The sequence below is a fragment of the Cannabis sativa genome, chromosome 6, assembly GCF_029168945.1.
Source record: "Cannabis sativa cultivar Pink pepper isolate KNU-18-1 chromosome 6, ASM2916894v1, whole genome shotgun sequence".
Taxonomy (NCBI): Eukaryota; Viridiplantae; Streptophyta; class Magnoliopsida; order Rosales; family Cannabaceae; genus Cannabis; species Cannabis sativa.
The window spans coordinates 61,005,805-61,021,732 of record NC_083606.1 but is presented as its reverse complement, the minus strand read 5'-3'; the positions used below and the strand labels follow the sequence as shown (position 1 = coordinate 61,021,732).

The window sequence follows — 15,928 nt, the reverse complement described above, 5'->3', positions numbered from 1 at the left end:
CTCTAGCGACAACAGCGATACACATGTGCTCCAAACCCACTCGAACATCACAATTCAGTTTGATCTAGTCAAGCGGAGGGAATATGGCTGAGAAACTTTGTCACACAGATATTAGGTGCCAATAGAGCTTCAGAAGTCTTAGAATTGATTCACACAGATATTTGTGGGCCATTCCCTGCGACATCTTGGAATGGTCGATAATATTTTATATCAATCATAGACGATTACTCACGTTATGGGTACCTATATCTCATTCATGAAAAATCTCAGTATGTGAACGTGTCCAAAGCTTACAAAGTTGAAGTTGAGAATCAACTCAACAAAAAGATTAAGAACGTCAAATCTGATCGTGGTGGTGAGTACTACGGTAGATATGATGGCTCAAGTGAACAACGTCCAGGACCATTTGCTAAATTCTTAGAGGAATGTGGTATTGTCCCACAGTACACCATGCCAGGATCACCTAGCATGAATGGTGTTGCTGAGAGACAAAATAGGACTCTTAAGGATACGGTAAGGAGCATGATCGCTCATTCTACCTTACCTAAGTCCCTCTGGGGAGAAGCATTGAAGACAGAAGCTTACATTCTGATTAGAGTACCAACTAAAGCAGTTGCAATGACACCTTATGAGCTTTGGACATGTCGAAAGCCTAGTCTAAAGTATTTTCACATTTGGGGATGCCCAGCTGAGGCAAGGCTTTATAGGCCACATGAAAATAAATTGGACTCCAAAATAGTTAACAACTACTTTATTAGTTATTCTAAGCGATCAAGGGGCTATAAGTATTATGATCCCACTCTCAGAAATATTTTTGAGACGGGAACTGCAACATTTTTTGAGGATGTTGAATTTGGGGGGAGAAATAAGGTTAGAGACATTGCTTTTGAGGAGGAATTGAATTTAAACTCAGTTCCTACTATCATTTTAGACAATGCTCAAGCTTCCACACCTTTCATTGATCAAGAAATGAATCTGGAACCTCAATAAGACAATGTTGAACAACTCCCAAATCAAGATGAGATTATTGTTCCAGAAGAACAAATTCAACACCCTCAAGAACAAGAGCCATTAAGGAGGTCCACAAGAGAGAGAAGAAATGCTATTTTAGATGACTATTTTGTATTTCTTCAAGAACATGAGGATGAAATTGGAATGATGGAAGATGATCCAATCAACTTGCATTAGGCCATGAAAAGTTCTAACTCTCAAAAGTGGAATAATGCCATGAATGAAGAGAGTAAGTCTATGCAAGATAATAAGGTTTGGGAAGTTGTCCCATTACCAGAAGGTGTAAAACCAATTGGTTGTAAATGGAAATTTAAAACCAAGATGGATGAATATGGTAATGTGGTGAGATTTAAGGCACGTCTTGTAGCAAAAGGCTATACTCAAAAACAAGGCATTGATTATACAGAGACTTTCTCTCCGGTTTCATCGAAAGACTCTTTTAGGATAATATTGGCACTTGTTGCTCACTTTGATCTTGAGTTACATTAGATGGATGTTAAAGCAACGTTTCTCAATGGCTACATTGATGAGATAATTTATATGGAGAAACTAGAAAACTTTGTGGTTGGTGACCCAAAGAATATGGTTTGCAAATTAAAAAAATCCATCTATGGACTCAAGCAAGCTTCTCGTCAATGGTATCACAAGTTTCATCAAGTAATTATCTCATTTGGTTTTGCGATGAATATTATTGATGATTGTGTATATCACAAGTTTAGTGGGAGTAAATACATATTTTTGGTTCTATATGTCGATGACATATTGCTTGCCACTAATGATATAGGCTTATTGCACGAAACCAAGAGATTTTTATCTAAGCAATTTGAGATGAAAGATCTGGGTGATGCCTCTTTTGTTTTAGGAATTCAGATACATCGAGATCGTTCTTGGAATATTCTTGGATTATCACAAAAGATCTATATCGATAAAGTACTCAAAAGGTTTGGCGTGCAAGATTGTAGACCAGGTGATACCCCTATTGCTAAAGGAGACACATTCAGTCTTAGTCAATGCCCTAAAAGTAGCCTTGAAATTTAGGAAATGAAAATGATTCCCTATGCATCAGCTGTTGGGAGTCTAATGTATGTTCAGGTATGTACGCATCCAAATATTACGTAAATTGTTGGGATGTTAGGCAGATATTTAAGCAATCCTGGTATGGACCATTGGATAGCAGCCAAGAGGGTTATGTGGTATCTTCAGAGAACAAAAGATTACATGCTCACATATAGGAAGTCAGATCATTTGAAGGTCGTAGGGTATTCTGATTCTGATTTCGCTGGATGCCAAGATAGCATAAAGTCTACATCAGACTACATTTTCCTGTTAGCTGGAGGAGCTATATCCTTGAAAAGTGTCAAACACTTATAGCTTCTTCCACTATCGCAGCAGAATTCATAGCACGTTATGAGACATCAAATCATGGAATATGGCTAAGAAACTTTGTCACTAGGCTGCGTATTTTAGAGAATGTAGAAAGACCACTAAAGATAATTTGTAATAATATATCAGCAGTGCTATATTCTAATAACAATAGGAGCTCATCCAAGTCAAAGCATATTGACATAAAGTTCCTAGTTGTGAAAGAAAGAGTGCAGAGTGGACAGATATCCATAGAGCACATTGGGAAAAACTCCAAGATACCGGATCCGCTCATAAAAGGATTACCACCCAAGGTCTCTCATGGGCACACTGCTCATATGGATGTAGTATTGCTTGAGGATATCATGATTTAGTGGGAGTTTGTATTTTCTTTGCTTTATGTTTGTTTAAGATATTTATGTATTTAGTTATTTTTCTTATCAGAAATAAAGTTTGCAGTTCATTCACTCTGTTTTGTCATGTTTAAATCTGACCTCACTTTGGTTTAAGGAGGACCATTTGGAAAGAGGCATGTTTTGTTCACATTGCATGTAATTTCCATGCTACACATCTGTAACGCCCTAAATAGTTAGGCACGCTACCCAATATACTTATGAAACCCTAATCCTCTAATCGTGATTACTAATTAAATTAGCGCAGAAATTAAACTTTAATGACAACCAGAATGAAAATAAACTTGTAATACTTTTTCACTTTACAAAATAAAAGATACATGTGTCGGGATCCCGAAAGTACTTTACAAAATATTATTACAAGTGCGTTTCTTCTAGCTGACCTAAGCGGCAAAACAAAGTACAAAATACATCACTGGTAGAACCCAACCCGCTTGGTCTAGTGTGGCCTGAACATGTACATTCCTCGTCTAACTCCTACACTCATGGCTGATCAAACACAACTTTACCCTTTCTTGCACAGTAGAGCACCCGTGAGCCAAGCCCAGCAAGATAGTATATAATATCAATATCCTGCTTATCATACTACATAAACAGTAATGCCATTCATATATGCCTGTGTGACACAGACCTGCATGTTACGCTCACATGCCTATTTATGTCTACGTGGCGTAGACCTACGTGTTGCTCTCACACGTCTAAATACAATAAGACCTTATAATGGTTCTTCTCGGTTCTAGTTATCGAGTCCAACCTGATTATGCCTTGAACACATAATCCTTAAATCTTAATATATTCATACACATAGCATGGCGTAGCATTTATACAACTTATATCACTAGGGTAATAACCCTAGGCTATTAAACCGCTCATGTTAGGATAATAACCCTAATCCTGGTTACTATTTACTCACATATATCATTTTCAACATAAGCGCCACCGCACGTACTCTACATACTAACCACTGTCTTACCTGATGTCCCATAATAGTAGAGATTCCAAATTCCCGGGTGCTCCTAACCAGGTGCCAGTAATCCTAGTCACAATACTGAGTTTTTACACAATAAGGGTTAATCCCTGTTCATGGCATTTAAAATTCAATAATCACATAGAGCTCGAAACGAGCTTTCCAACAGTATGAAGAACGTCCCAAACAGAGTCTCGAGTCAAAAGTTATGGCAAAAATAAAAACTGAAAAAAATTAACAAACTGCCATTATCATGGTCGCGACCAAACCTATGATAGTCGTGACCACTGGGTTTAAAAACCCAAAAAACTTAGTTTTTAGCTACGAAAATTACGCCCAAAACACATCCAAATCCACGCCAAAACTTAGAACCATCACATAGGTTTTCAATCATTAAATAAAGAGTCAAAACACAATTTCATGCATTAAACATCAACAACAAACTCTCAAAATTTAGATTGCACAATAATCAAAATCATGCCTAAACCAACAAAAACTCAAGGTCAAGAACTTGAGCTTCGACTCATGAAACCCCCATTTATTTTCAGCAACAAACATCAAATAAAGACCTGAATTCTAATAAGAAAACACCCTAATCATTCCATCTAAAGCTCAACAATGAAGACCACAACAATATTAAGCAATTCATACTCAAAATCATCAAGATTAAACATCAATTCTCCTAACATGCAATTCAAGAACTTCATCACTTTAACATGCTTTTACAACAGCTAAAAATCAGCAAGAACTCAAATAAAAATCAGTAAAAACTACCTCAATTCCTTGCACAAACAAGCTCCAAGCTTTCAGCACAATTTCCCAATAATCAAGCTTTAAATTAAGCTAGTTTTCACCAAATCAAAAATTGAATACCAAAGAGGGAGAGAGAGAGAGAGAGGGTTCGGGTAAAGGGGAGATAAGACCAGAATTTTCCTTTCATTTTTTCAAAAATCCCATCTTTTATCAAATGTGAAATAAAGGGTCAAAAGACCATTTTGCCCCTAGGGCCATATAACCTTCACTTAAGCATACAAGGGCAAAAATGACATTTCATGCACAATTCAAACCCAATTAATTTCATATTATTCTCACTAATAATCAAAATACCAATAATTAAATCCCAATTGCATTTTGGGCCCGAACCCCGTTCGGCCCGAAATACCCGGCTTTGACAATACCGCGCCAATCTGTTAGAACACACCTGAAGACAACACAGACATACTATATAATAACATAGTCCCATAAGCACTTTAATAAATTAATTTCACTATTTTACCCTTCCCGCGTCAAAATCACTAAAATGCCCCTGACTCATCAATGGGGTCTTAACATATCATAAATCATATAAATTCACATATAATAAATTATATAATAATATAATTTTTCAATAATACGTAATTATCTAATTAGGGTTTTGCTAATCCAATCTCATAATTCTAGGGTATTAAAACATCCATGATTAATCTATGTCATTTGGCTATATTTGTATATGTGACCATTGATGGGTTTAGTCATGATTGATATGATGAAAATCGCTTTGATCCTATATGGGTATAGTTGATGGACGAGATTGTTGTGAATATCTTCACATAATAGCAAATTTTGAGCTCATAAGGTTATACATTTATAAGGTAACATATGTTGTTCAAATGGGAGATTGTTGAATTAAAATTCTATTGTGGGTACATATGTATATGTATATGCTATTATAAAGTGTGATATAAAATTATGTGACCAATTATGTTATGTGTATCAAAATGGTATTAAATTGTCATGAAAATAATGTGTAGATACCGTAAGTTAATTTATAATTTGTTGAGGGGCCAAATTATAACTACCCAAAACTCATTCTAAGATGAGTCTATAAATAGGTAGTGGTCCCCCAGAAATACTAGTATTCTCTCCTTCCCCATAAGAGAAAATACTTTAGAAAGACAATGTATTCTTAGAAGATCAAACCTTCTCTCCAATCTCCAGCAATGGCTTCAAGTTAGTACTTTCGGTCATCTTTTATCATCTTCTTCTTCTTTAATTTAACAAAGGTTATATAGAATTATGATTTAGGGTTTTTTATATTAAAGCACTTTTAGGAATATGTTTAGATCTGTGATATATATTTTTCTTGAGTGTTTTATAAATCCTAACATTTCTTTCTATTAAAAAGTGGAGTCTAAATAGTCTTTTAAAAATAATTACATCATCATACAAGCTAGGGGTGTTTATCCGATCCAATCTGCACTATTTTGCTCATAGTGCATCTGATCCGCACTAGGTGTAGATTCTATATTTTGGATCTAATACAATCCACGTAGTAACTCAAATCTAATCCAATCCAATCCGTAAAAGTACAGATTAGATTGGTTATTTTGAATTGGTTACTTTTTAATATTTATTAAAAAAAATTCATATAACTAACAACAAAATAAAATAAATTGTTATTATTTTATGTTTTCAACAATAAATTAAAATAAATGAAACAAAAAAATAAAAAATTCAAAGAAAAACATAAAAAAAATTGTACGTATAAAAAAAGTTTAATTTTGTTTTAGATTATATATATATATTTTTTATAAATAAGAATAGAATATAAAGTTGATCTATTATATTTTAAAATATATTTATATGGTATGTATTAGAATTTTTTAATTACTATTGTTTACATTAAAATATTAGTTGCATATATATATACTATTCAATGGTTACATTTTTATTGTAACCATATAGTTACATTTTTCTTTAACCTGTAATAGCAGGTTACTAATAGGTAGACTTTCTTTTTTTAGATTTAATTAATTATAATTAACTATTTTCTTAAAATAATTAATTAAATAGTAGACATTCCTTTTTTAGAATTATTTAATTATAATTAACTATTTTATTAAAATAATTAATTAAATATTTAATAAGACCTCTTTTAGCAATTAATATTTATATTTAAATCCTTACTTGAATTATTTTAATAATTAAGCCATTTAATTATAATATTTACAATAAAATTTATTTTTTTTACAAAAATTAAACTTCTTTTGACACAAATTAAAATTATCTTCTTATAATAATTTTTCAAATAATTAATTATTTTTTAAATGATATTTAATTATTTTGTTACAATTATATGAACTAAGTATGAGGCCTCAAGCTAATCAATCGATAACAAGTGTAGCCTTTTTTTTTCTAAAAAATCCTTCAACTTATTTCATTTTTTACTTTTTAAATATTTAAATAAAAATTAAATAATTAAGTGTAATAATTTAAAATTAAGATTACAAGTATAATAAAATTTAAATTATGAAATTATATGTGTATAATTTTAAATTATGAAAAGTTTTGCTATAAAATTTTAAATAATTTAAGTATAAAAAAAGAAATTGCTAAAAGATCCTTATATATTAATAAATTACAAAAAATTAATTAATAATTATAATTAATTTAATTTAAAATATAATTAATCTTAATTAAAGTTTTATAAGGAAATAAATGATTAGGTCACTTTCAGGTTACAAGTTATTTATTATTTATTTTTATTTAATTTCCAAATTAATCACAACCATTTAATAGTAATCCAATGGCTTAAAAAAATGTAACCATGATGGTTACAATAAAAATGTAACCATTGAAACCTCTTCCATATATATAAATATATATATATATTTTAAATATATCTAAATATGCATGGATTGGATTGAGTCGATCACTTTTATATGTCAATCAACATACAAGTGTAGATTTAGATTTTTCATCCAATCTAATCTGCAAAAGTGCGGATATCCGTATTTTACAGATTAGATTAGATTGGATCGAGCAGATTGAATTGGATTGCATATTTTGTTAACACCTTAAGTGAAGCACAATTTATTAAATTCAAAAACTGTTATTTTTTCATTTATGTTTTTATACAAATACATGCAATTCTTTTGTTCATTCTACCATTTTTAATATTTGTCACAAAATCGCTACTTTTCTCTATATTTTGAAAATAACAAATTATTCTAGTTTCAATACTATTATTTTATTTATAATATACATATCAAAATATTATATTTTTATGTTGGATTGAAATTCTCAGTATAGGCTCATATGTATATTAGTGTATTGCTATTTGAAGTTTGCCCCAAAATAAAGTGATCATTTTAGTAATTGTGGGTCATTAGGTATTTAGGGCTGTTCATCCGATCCAATTCGTACTTTTTTAGTCAAACAACATCCAATCTGCACTAAGTGCGGATTTTATTTTTTGGATCCAATCCAATCCGCACAATTGCTCAAATTCAATCCAATCCAATCCGCAAAACTGCGGATTGGATCAGTTACTTTGGATTGGTTACTTTTTAATATTAAATTATTTAATATTTATAAAAAAATATTTTTTGTTTCACATAACTAGCAACAAAATAAAATAAATTATAGTTATTTTATGTCTACAACAACACATTAAATTAATAAAATAACAAATAACAAATTTAAAAGAAAAAAAAATTGTACATATATAAAAATATTTAATTTTATTTTAAATTGTATGTAGAAAAAAAATATATAAGAATAGAATATACATTTTATCTATTAAGTTTTGCAATATAATTGTATTATATGTATTAGACTTTTAAATTACTATTTTCTTTACATTAAAATGTTATTTGTATAAATAATTTTTTAATTTTTTTATAAATATGTGTGGATTGGATTGGATCGGTTACTTTTACATGTCAATCAACATCCAATCCGCACAAGTGCGGATTTTGAATTTTCCAATCCAATCCAATCCGTACAAGTGCGAATATCCGCACTTTGCGGATTGGATCGTGCAGATTAGATTGGATCGACTATTTTATGAACACCCCTAAATTATTAAAGTGTCATACCCTAAATGTGTAGATAGTAGATACCTTAAGAGATACTTCTAATTTATTGAGGGGCTAAATTAGAAATACTTAAAATTATAACCTAGCTATGAGGTTATATATTGGTAGTGGTCCCCAAGAAACAAGAGCAATTCTATTCTTATCTTTCCCCATCAAGAGAGAAAATTAGAAAACTATAAGTCTTGTTTTCTTAGAAGATCATTACTCAAAATCACCATAAAGATCATCTCTACAAGATGGATTAAGATCATCACTATCTAAGGATTAAAGTACGCTTCTGCTATTTGAGTTCTCCTCTTTGAATTAACAAAGATATTTTTTAGATCTTTAGTTATACACTTATAATTATATGTAATATATTTAGCTATGGAATTGAATCCTGTTATTGCATATTTTATGAGTGTTAAATTTTTTTAACACTTTATATATAAAAAGTATCTATCTAACCATTTTCGTTGGTTTAGCAGAATATACTTTAAAAATAAAAGAATATTCCGTTAAATTTAACGGATGTTATTAATATTGTTTGTTTTATAAATATGTAAATATTAATATTATTTTATTTAAATATTTTTTTGAATTTATTTTTACGATATGAATTATATAAAACCATTATTTTAATTCGATTCTATTATACATAACCAAATAGATATAGTTTTGAGTTCTTACTTGCTCTTTAATAAATTTATTATTTAATTTTAATTAATTCAAATAATATTATTTATTTAAAATTTAATTAAAATAAATTTTTCTTTGACATGATATTATTAAAACAAATTTAATCAAAAGTTAAGAGATTTTTTACCATTAAAAAGTGGATTGATTTGTGCCAAAATAATAATAAGTATAAAGTGATGTTAGTATTTTATCATATATAATAGCCGTAATATACTTTCGACATGTAAATTGTGCTAAAACCTTTCATTTTAACTTATATATTTGTAACATTATTTAATTATTGTAACCTAATATAAAACCAAAAAAATCGTACTTTGCACAAAATATTATCTAGTTTTAGATTATATATATGTATGACAAAATTACAATTAAAATAAAAACTTAATGATATAGACTAATTAAGAACCGATACTTAGTTTCTAAGAGCATCTCCAATGGAGTGCTAAAAAAATAGTGTATAGTTATATTTAACACACTTAACAAAAATTATTGCTCCAATGGTGTTCTAAAAAATGTGTTAAATTTGGCACATGCTAAAAGTTGTGTCAAATTTGACACAAGATATTGTGCTAAATTTAGTCCACAATAAATGATATTTTTTTATTTACTATAAGGCCACTAATTATTATGATTTATTAACTTTTACTAAACTTTACATTTTTTATTTACTATATTACTATTATTTAAACAATAAAAAATAAAAAACAATAGTTTTTATATATTCTCATTAAAATATCAAATGACCCGAGGGACTTTAGCTTACATGTAGGCTTAAGCCCTCACTCAAATATATACATCAAATTTTTCACATGTAGATATATACATATATTAATTCACTTTACTTAATTTATTAAAGCCCAATTCATAAAAGCCCTCACTCAATATCTTAATCATGATTCATGAGCCTACCCTCATTCTAATCAAGCCCATTTTAAAAGTAGCCCAATACAAATAATAAAAAAATAACACTTTATTAAAAAATAAAATAATACTATTGACAATATTTTATTTTATTTTGTTGAAAATAAAAATTTGAAAGGATACATTTATCAGTTATTTTTATTAGTTTTGATTTAATATTTATTGAAGCCCTCCCAAAGCCAAATTTCTAGCTTCCTCACTGCAAATGACTATTAATATATAATTAATTATTTGTTTACTTATTTTACATCTTGTAGATTGGAGTATAATTGTAAATAGTAGGCTAAATATAACTTAAATTTATGTTAAATTTAACACAAATTTTATGTTTCTCATTAGAAATGGTCTAACATGATAACATGATACTTAACATTCAACGAAAATCTAAAAGTTTAATTTAAGTATTAATATTGTCAAAAAAGAAAAAATTAGACATTAAATTCAAATATTCTCACAGAAAATTACACATTTTATAAGGAAACTTGAAAAAATGATCGATTAGAAATATACTTTATGAAAAGACTTAGAAAAAAGACAGATTACTTAACTATACACGTCAATTTTGCTAGCTAGGGTCGGAAATAATGATCATTTACAAAAATAAAATAAGATAATAATGTCAAAATAAAACCCCAGTACATTTTTTGATTTTGAGAGAGAAGTACTTTAAGATTCTTTGATCCACTACTACAAACGAGCTTGTTATCATGATATGAGCAGAACGTCTGGTTCCTGCATATTACAATCATTATTATTACTCAAAAATTACATTTATATATAATCCTACCTCATAAAATTTGTAGTATTTTTATTTTTTAATTTTTATTAATGAAATTATTGTAGTATTAATTCACTATATTTATTACCTTGATCCACAAAAGGTGAGAGTATAATCGGCACCAGAGCAAGTAACAACACTAGTAGGATCATCATAGGCAAAGCTATAAGCCATGGGACAAAACTCCTTAAAAATCCTCGAATAATTCGTAGCAACACAACTCACAGGATTACTATACATTCCACGGCAACAATACTCGTCCCTCTCGAACACGTCACACGCGCTTCGGCAAGCAACAACTTTGCCCGTGGCTTCATCCCTAAGCTCCGCCGGGCAGCTCTGCCTCAAATCGCCTTCGCACCCGACACTGCTACAATTCCCAGTGCCGTTGCTGGGCTTAACAACTATAGGCAAGTTAAAGCCATCCACAAGGCTCACGTCGTAATAATCCATCGTTTCGTTTAGATTAAATTCGGCTATTGAGGCTGGTGGTGTACTTGGGCCTGTGCAGTTCAGCAGGGTTCCGCAGCTGCCTGTTTGGCATTTCCCGTTGCCGTCTTTGTCGAAATTGCAGCCTGTTCGGGCCCAAATTCGCCCGCTCCATTGCGGCGGGGCGGTGTAGACTGTTGATTGGCCTGGTTTTAGTGGTGGTATTCCTCCACCGGTGAAGTTGTTACTGTTTGTCATTGCTGGCCATATTACTTCCTTGCAGTAATTTACTATGGTGAATATTCTCTTACTTTCGGATGGTTTTGGCCCTGGTTATAAATTAAGTACTTATTAACGAGTATTGCATGATTAAAATTAAGATCATTTTTTTTTATTAAAGTTTGGTCTCCGTAGAGAAACAAACCCAAATTAAATTAAGATCATTTTTGAATAAAGGAATATGTACATATAATTATTAATAATAAAAAGGGGAGAGACATTACCTGAGGTTGTAATAATTAATAAGCAGAGGATGAGAGGTCTGAAGACAAGTAATGATATGGGACTTAAAGCCATTGATTGTTATGGAGTTACTATAGTACTTTAAAATTTGGATGACTGAAGATCAGTGACTTCGTTATACTTATTTATATATATATATATATATTATATATATTATGTAGTTATGTGTAAATTTATATTATGTGTGTGATGAAGAAAGTGTAAAGAGAAAGAAAGAATACGTGAGAGAGGGAGTGAATCTCCCGAGAAGGACAGTCTAGAAAAATAGAAAAATTGTTCCTTAGCTTAGTTTACAAAGCAAAATAAATTTAAAAAATCATAGGATTCTTTGCCTCGCCAAATGGTTATACTTTGTTATTTTTGCCATTGATTTTCTGTTTTTTTTTTTTTTTCAAATATTGGGAGAGAAATAATATAATGTATCAAATTAGATGTAGAGGAAATGAAAAGAAATAAAAAAATTGAGAAGTTGAAAAATACTTTTTTTTTTATATACTTTAATTAAATTTATTTTTAAATAAAATTTAATTTAAATATATATTTTTTTTTTATAAATACTGTACCCAAATTATCCTCCCACACTCACATAATTAAGATATAATTTCAAACATAATAGATTTATATTTTTTGGAGATAGATGTGTAGGTTTGTAAGAAAGTTGGGGCAAAATTTTTATTAGAGAAAATTAGAGACTACAGTGAAATGATAAGGGTAAAACTAGTAGAATAATTGAAAAAAGAGATAAACATAATAGATTTTAAAAAATGAGATAAAAATCAAAGACATTAATTTAAAAGAGGTATATGTAATTGAGTTATTTGCGGCATAACTTCCTTAAGTGGTCAAGTATTTGCAACTAACCTCCAATTCTAAAATTTTGGTGGTAAAACCTCCTAAATTGATATTCTGTTAGCAATTAGCCCTTTCCGTTCATTTTTAACTGTTCAGTGCCATGTTGTACTATCCTACGTGGACAATGTGTACACATGGAATAATTGGGAAATTTGAATTATTATGCATGTTTTAATATAAAATTGGTTTGGAGAACACTTAGTGTAGGTAATTTTAAAAATAGGACCAATTTTTAAAAACTCCCAAAATAGCCTTGTCAAAATCCCAATCCCTTTCTCTCTCTTCCACTCAAACTCTCTCTCAGTCCCTCTTTCATTCATGCCCGATCCCAGCCGCCTCACACAATCCGACTTCGCCCGAACCCCAGCCACCTCACACAACCACCGCGTCATCACCCCCTCACCACCGCCTACGACCCGACGATCTCCATCGCGTACGACAGAAAAAAAAAAACAAACAAACCCCTCGGGTCCGATGGGTCCGATTGGCCCAATATGGTAGCCATCGGACCCCATCGGTCTAATCGGACCGCACGAATCGGACCATCGGACCATCGGACCCAACCCAACGTGACCATCGGACCCCAACCCATCGGACCATCGGACCCATGCATCGGGACCATCGGACCCCACCCGTCGGACCCATCGGACCCAACCCGTCGGGCCCCCTTCTTCCCCAATGGTTTCTCAGATCTAAAATTTTAAAAGAGTTAAAAAAATACCTTAGATATGGTGCGGTTATCCTGGGTGGGTCTCCTCCTCCATGTGGCGGTGATGACGGTCGGATAGTGGGTGGGTCTCGGTCGGAGTCGAATGGGCGACGGCGCGGTGGTTGTGTGAGGTGGCTGGGGTTCGGGCGAAGTCGGAGTGTGAGAGGCGGCTGGGATCGGGCATGAAGGAAAGAGAATCGTGAGAGAGTTTGAGTGGAGAGAGAAAGAGATTGGGATTTTGACAAGGCTATTTTGGGAGTTTTTTGAAAATTGATCCTATTTTAAAAATTATCTACACTACATGTTCTCCAAACCAATTTTGTATTAAAACATTCATAATAATTCAAATTTCCCGAATAATTGTATTGGTCCACGTAAATAAATATTAAAAAAAAATAAAAAATTAATTATTTTAATTAAAAAGTTATTTTTTTAAAAAAAAAAATCAAATACAAAAACCTTTATTTTTATTTAATACATTTTCTATTTTTTTTCCCAGAACCTTCTATCGTCTTCTTCATCTCTCTCTTTCATCATCTTCTTCTCCATTATCTCCCAACACCACCACCATCACTACCACTACCCACCATTATCAAAATCATCCACCAGAATTACCATCACTACCATATAAACACAATCAGTAGAGGTCTTAATTTGTTTTTTTTTTAAAAAAAAAAAATAGATATGAAAATACTTAAAAAAAATTCAAACATAAACCCATATGTCAACAGAAACAAACAAACACCTACCTACATTTCATATCCAAATCCCATGAAACAAACAAACCCAAAAAAAAAAAAAAAATAAATAAATAACAAATCACAAATAAAAAAAAAAAACCTACATCTATCATTGGAGCCATTAATACCCATCGAGAAAAAGAGGAGCGACAGAATAAAGGAAGGTGCGATGAGAACCGGAGAGAAGAAAAGGGGTGTAGCGAGATCAGGGAATTTCGAACTTGGCGAGGCCATCAATGACTGAGCCGACGTTGGTCGGATGTGGCCCATCACAGTCACGGCGAGAGGAACGTGAGAGAGAGGGGACGAGAAACTGAAGAGAGCGAACGATGAGGAGCCATTAATGGCGGCCGATGGAGATCTGCAAATTAGATCTGAGAATCTGAACCAAAGAAAAAATTAAAAAGAAGAGGGAGAGATCGAGACAGATGAAGAGGGATGCCATTCGTGGCTTCTATTTTGGCTGTGGATGGACGGAGACAATCCTCTGGCATTGGGCCGAGCTAAACGCAGAGAGATAAAGAAAGAAAGAAACCGGATGGTGGTTTGGGGTTGGCTGTGGATGGACGGAGACAATCAGATGGGTAGCTTTGCTGTGCGATAATGAACAGGGAGAGGGTGGGAGATGCGTGAGGGCCATGTGGTGTGATAATATTAGGGTTTTTTTTTTTAGTTTTTAATTAAATTATGTTTTTCTTTCAACAAAAAAAAAAATTAATTATGTTTTAAATTTTATTTATTTCAAATTTTCTTTTTTCCCAATTTCAAATTATTTTTAATTATTTTTATTTTTTTAAATAATAATTTATGTGGACCAATAAAATTGTGACACGTGTACATTGTGTACACGTAGACATTCCAACATGGCATTTAACAGCCAAAAATGGACGGAAAGGGATAATTGCTAACAGAATATCAATTCAGGAGGTTTTACCACCAAAATTTTAGAATTGGGGGCTAGTTGCAAACACCTGACCACTTTAGGAGGTTATGCCGCAAATAACTATGTAATTTTCTCAAAAAAAAGCCAAGTCGTGGCATGGAATAGAGCATGTTGCGGCCTCCCTCACTTTAGCAAGAAAAAAAAAACTTTTAAACCTAGTTGCAAATTTTAAAAGGAGACTTGAAGGGTGACGACTTGGGGGAGGCCAAAAACACATGCGAAGCATCCCAATTCACTCTCAAGAATTTTTCTTCTTATTTTTTTTTTTTACTTTCGAATGCTATGTTTATTTTCATTATGAGATGATAATTGTGAACTAAATCACTTTTTATAAGATTGTTATGAGAATTACTTGAATTTCTTTTATGAATTAATTCAATTTTTTAATTTCTTCTTCTTTTCTTATTTTAATTCTATGCAATTTGATTTAACTTTGCAATTATTTATTGACCATCTATAATTATTTTTTATGAATTCAAATCAAAACTCTGAAAAGTGGGAGATTTGATTATGCTTTGATTATTTTGGATGCGATTTAATTTAGAACGAAAGTATCTAAGTTGATTGTATGACTTTTATGAGTTGTTATGTTCATTCTTTTCCTTGTGTTTTGGCTTTATCATAGAAATATAGAGAGTTATCACTTAGATTGAATTTGTAAGTCTTAATGAGATTATGAACTATTGATCCACAACTACAAAGTATAATTCTCGTCAGTTTTTAAGTGTCATTTAAAGAATTTAT

General features: G+C 31.4%; 1 protein-coding gene across 1 annotated transcript; it reads right to left on the bottom strand.

The window, feature by feature from the left end:
• Nucleotides 1-10,679: 10,679 nt before the first annotated feature.
• On the bottom strand, nt 10,680-12,060 carry LOC115725616 (pathogenesis-related thaumatin-like protein 3.5). The gene is made up of 3 exons (XM_030655200.2): nt 11,922-12,060; nt 11,078-11,747; nt 10,680-10,943 (listed from the first exon to the last, which is right to left on the bottom strand). Exons 1-3 carry the CDS (start codon nt 11,992-11,994, stop codon nt 10,781-10,783), a joined length of 906 nt encoding a protein of 301 aa, XP_030511060.1. The 5' UTR covers nt 11,995-12,060; the 3' UTR covers nt 10,680-10,780.
• Nucleotides 12,061-15,928: the final 3,868 nt, after the last annotated feature.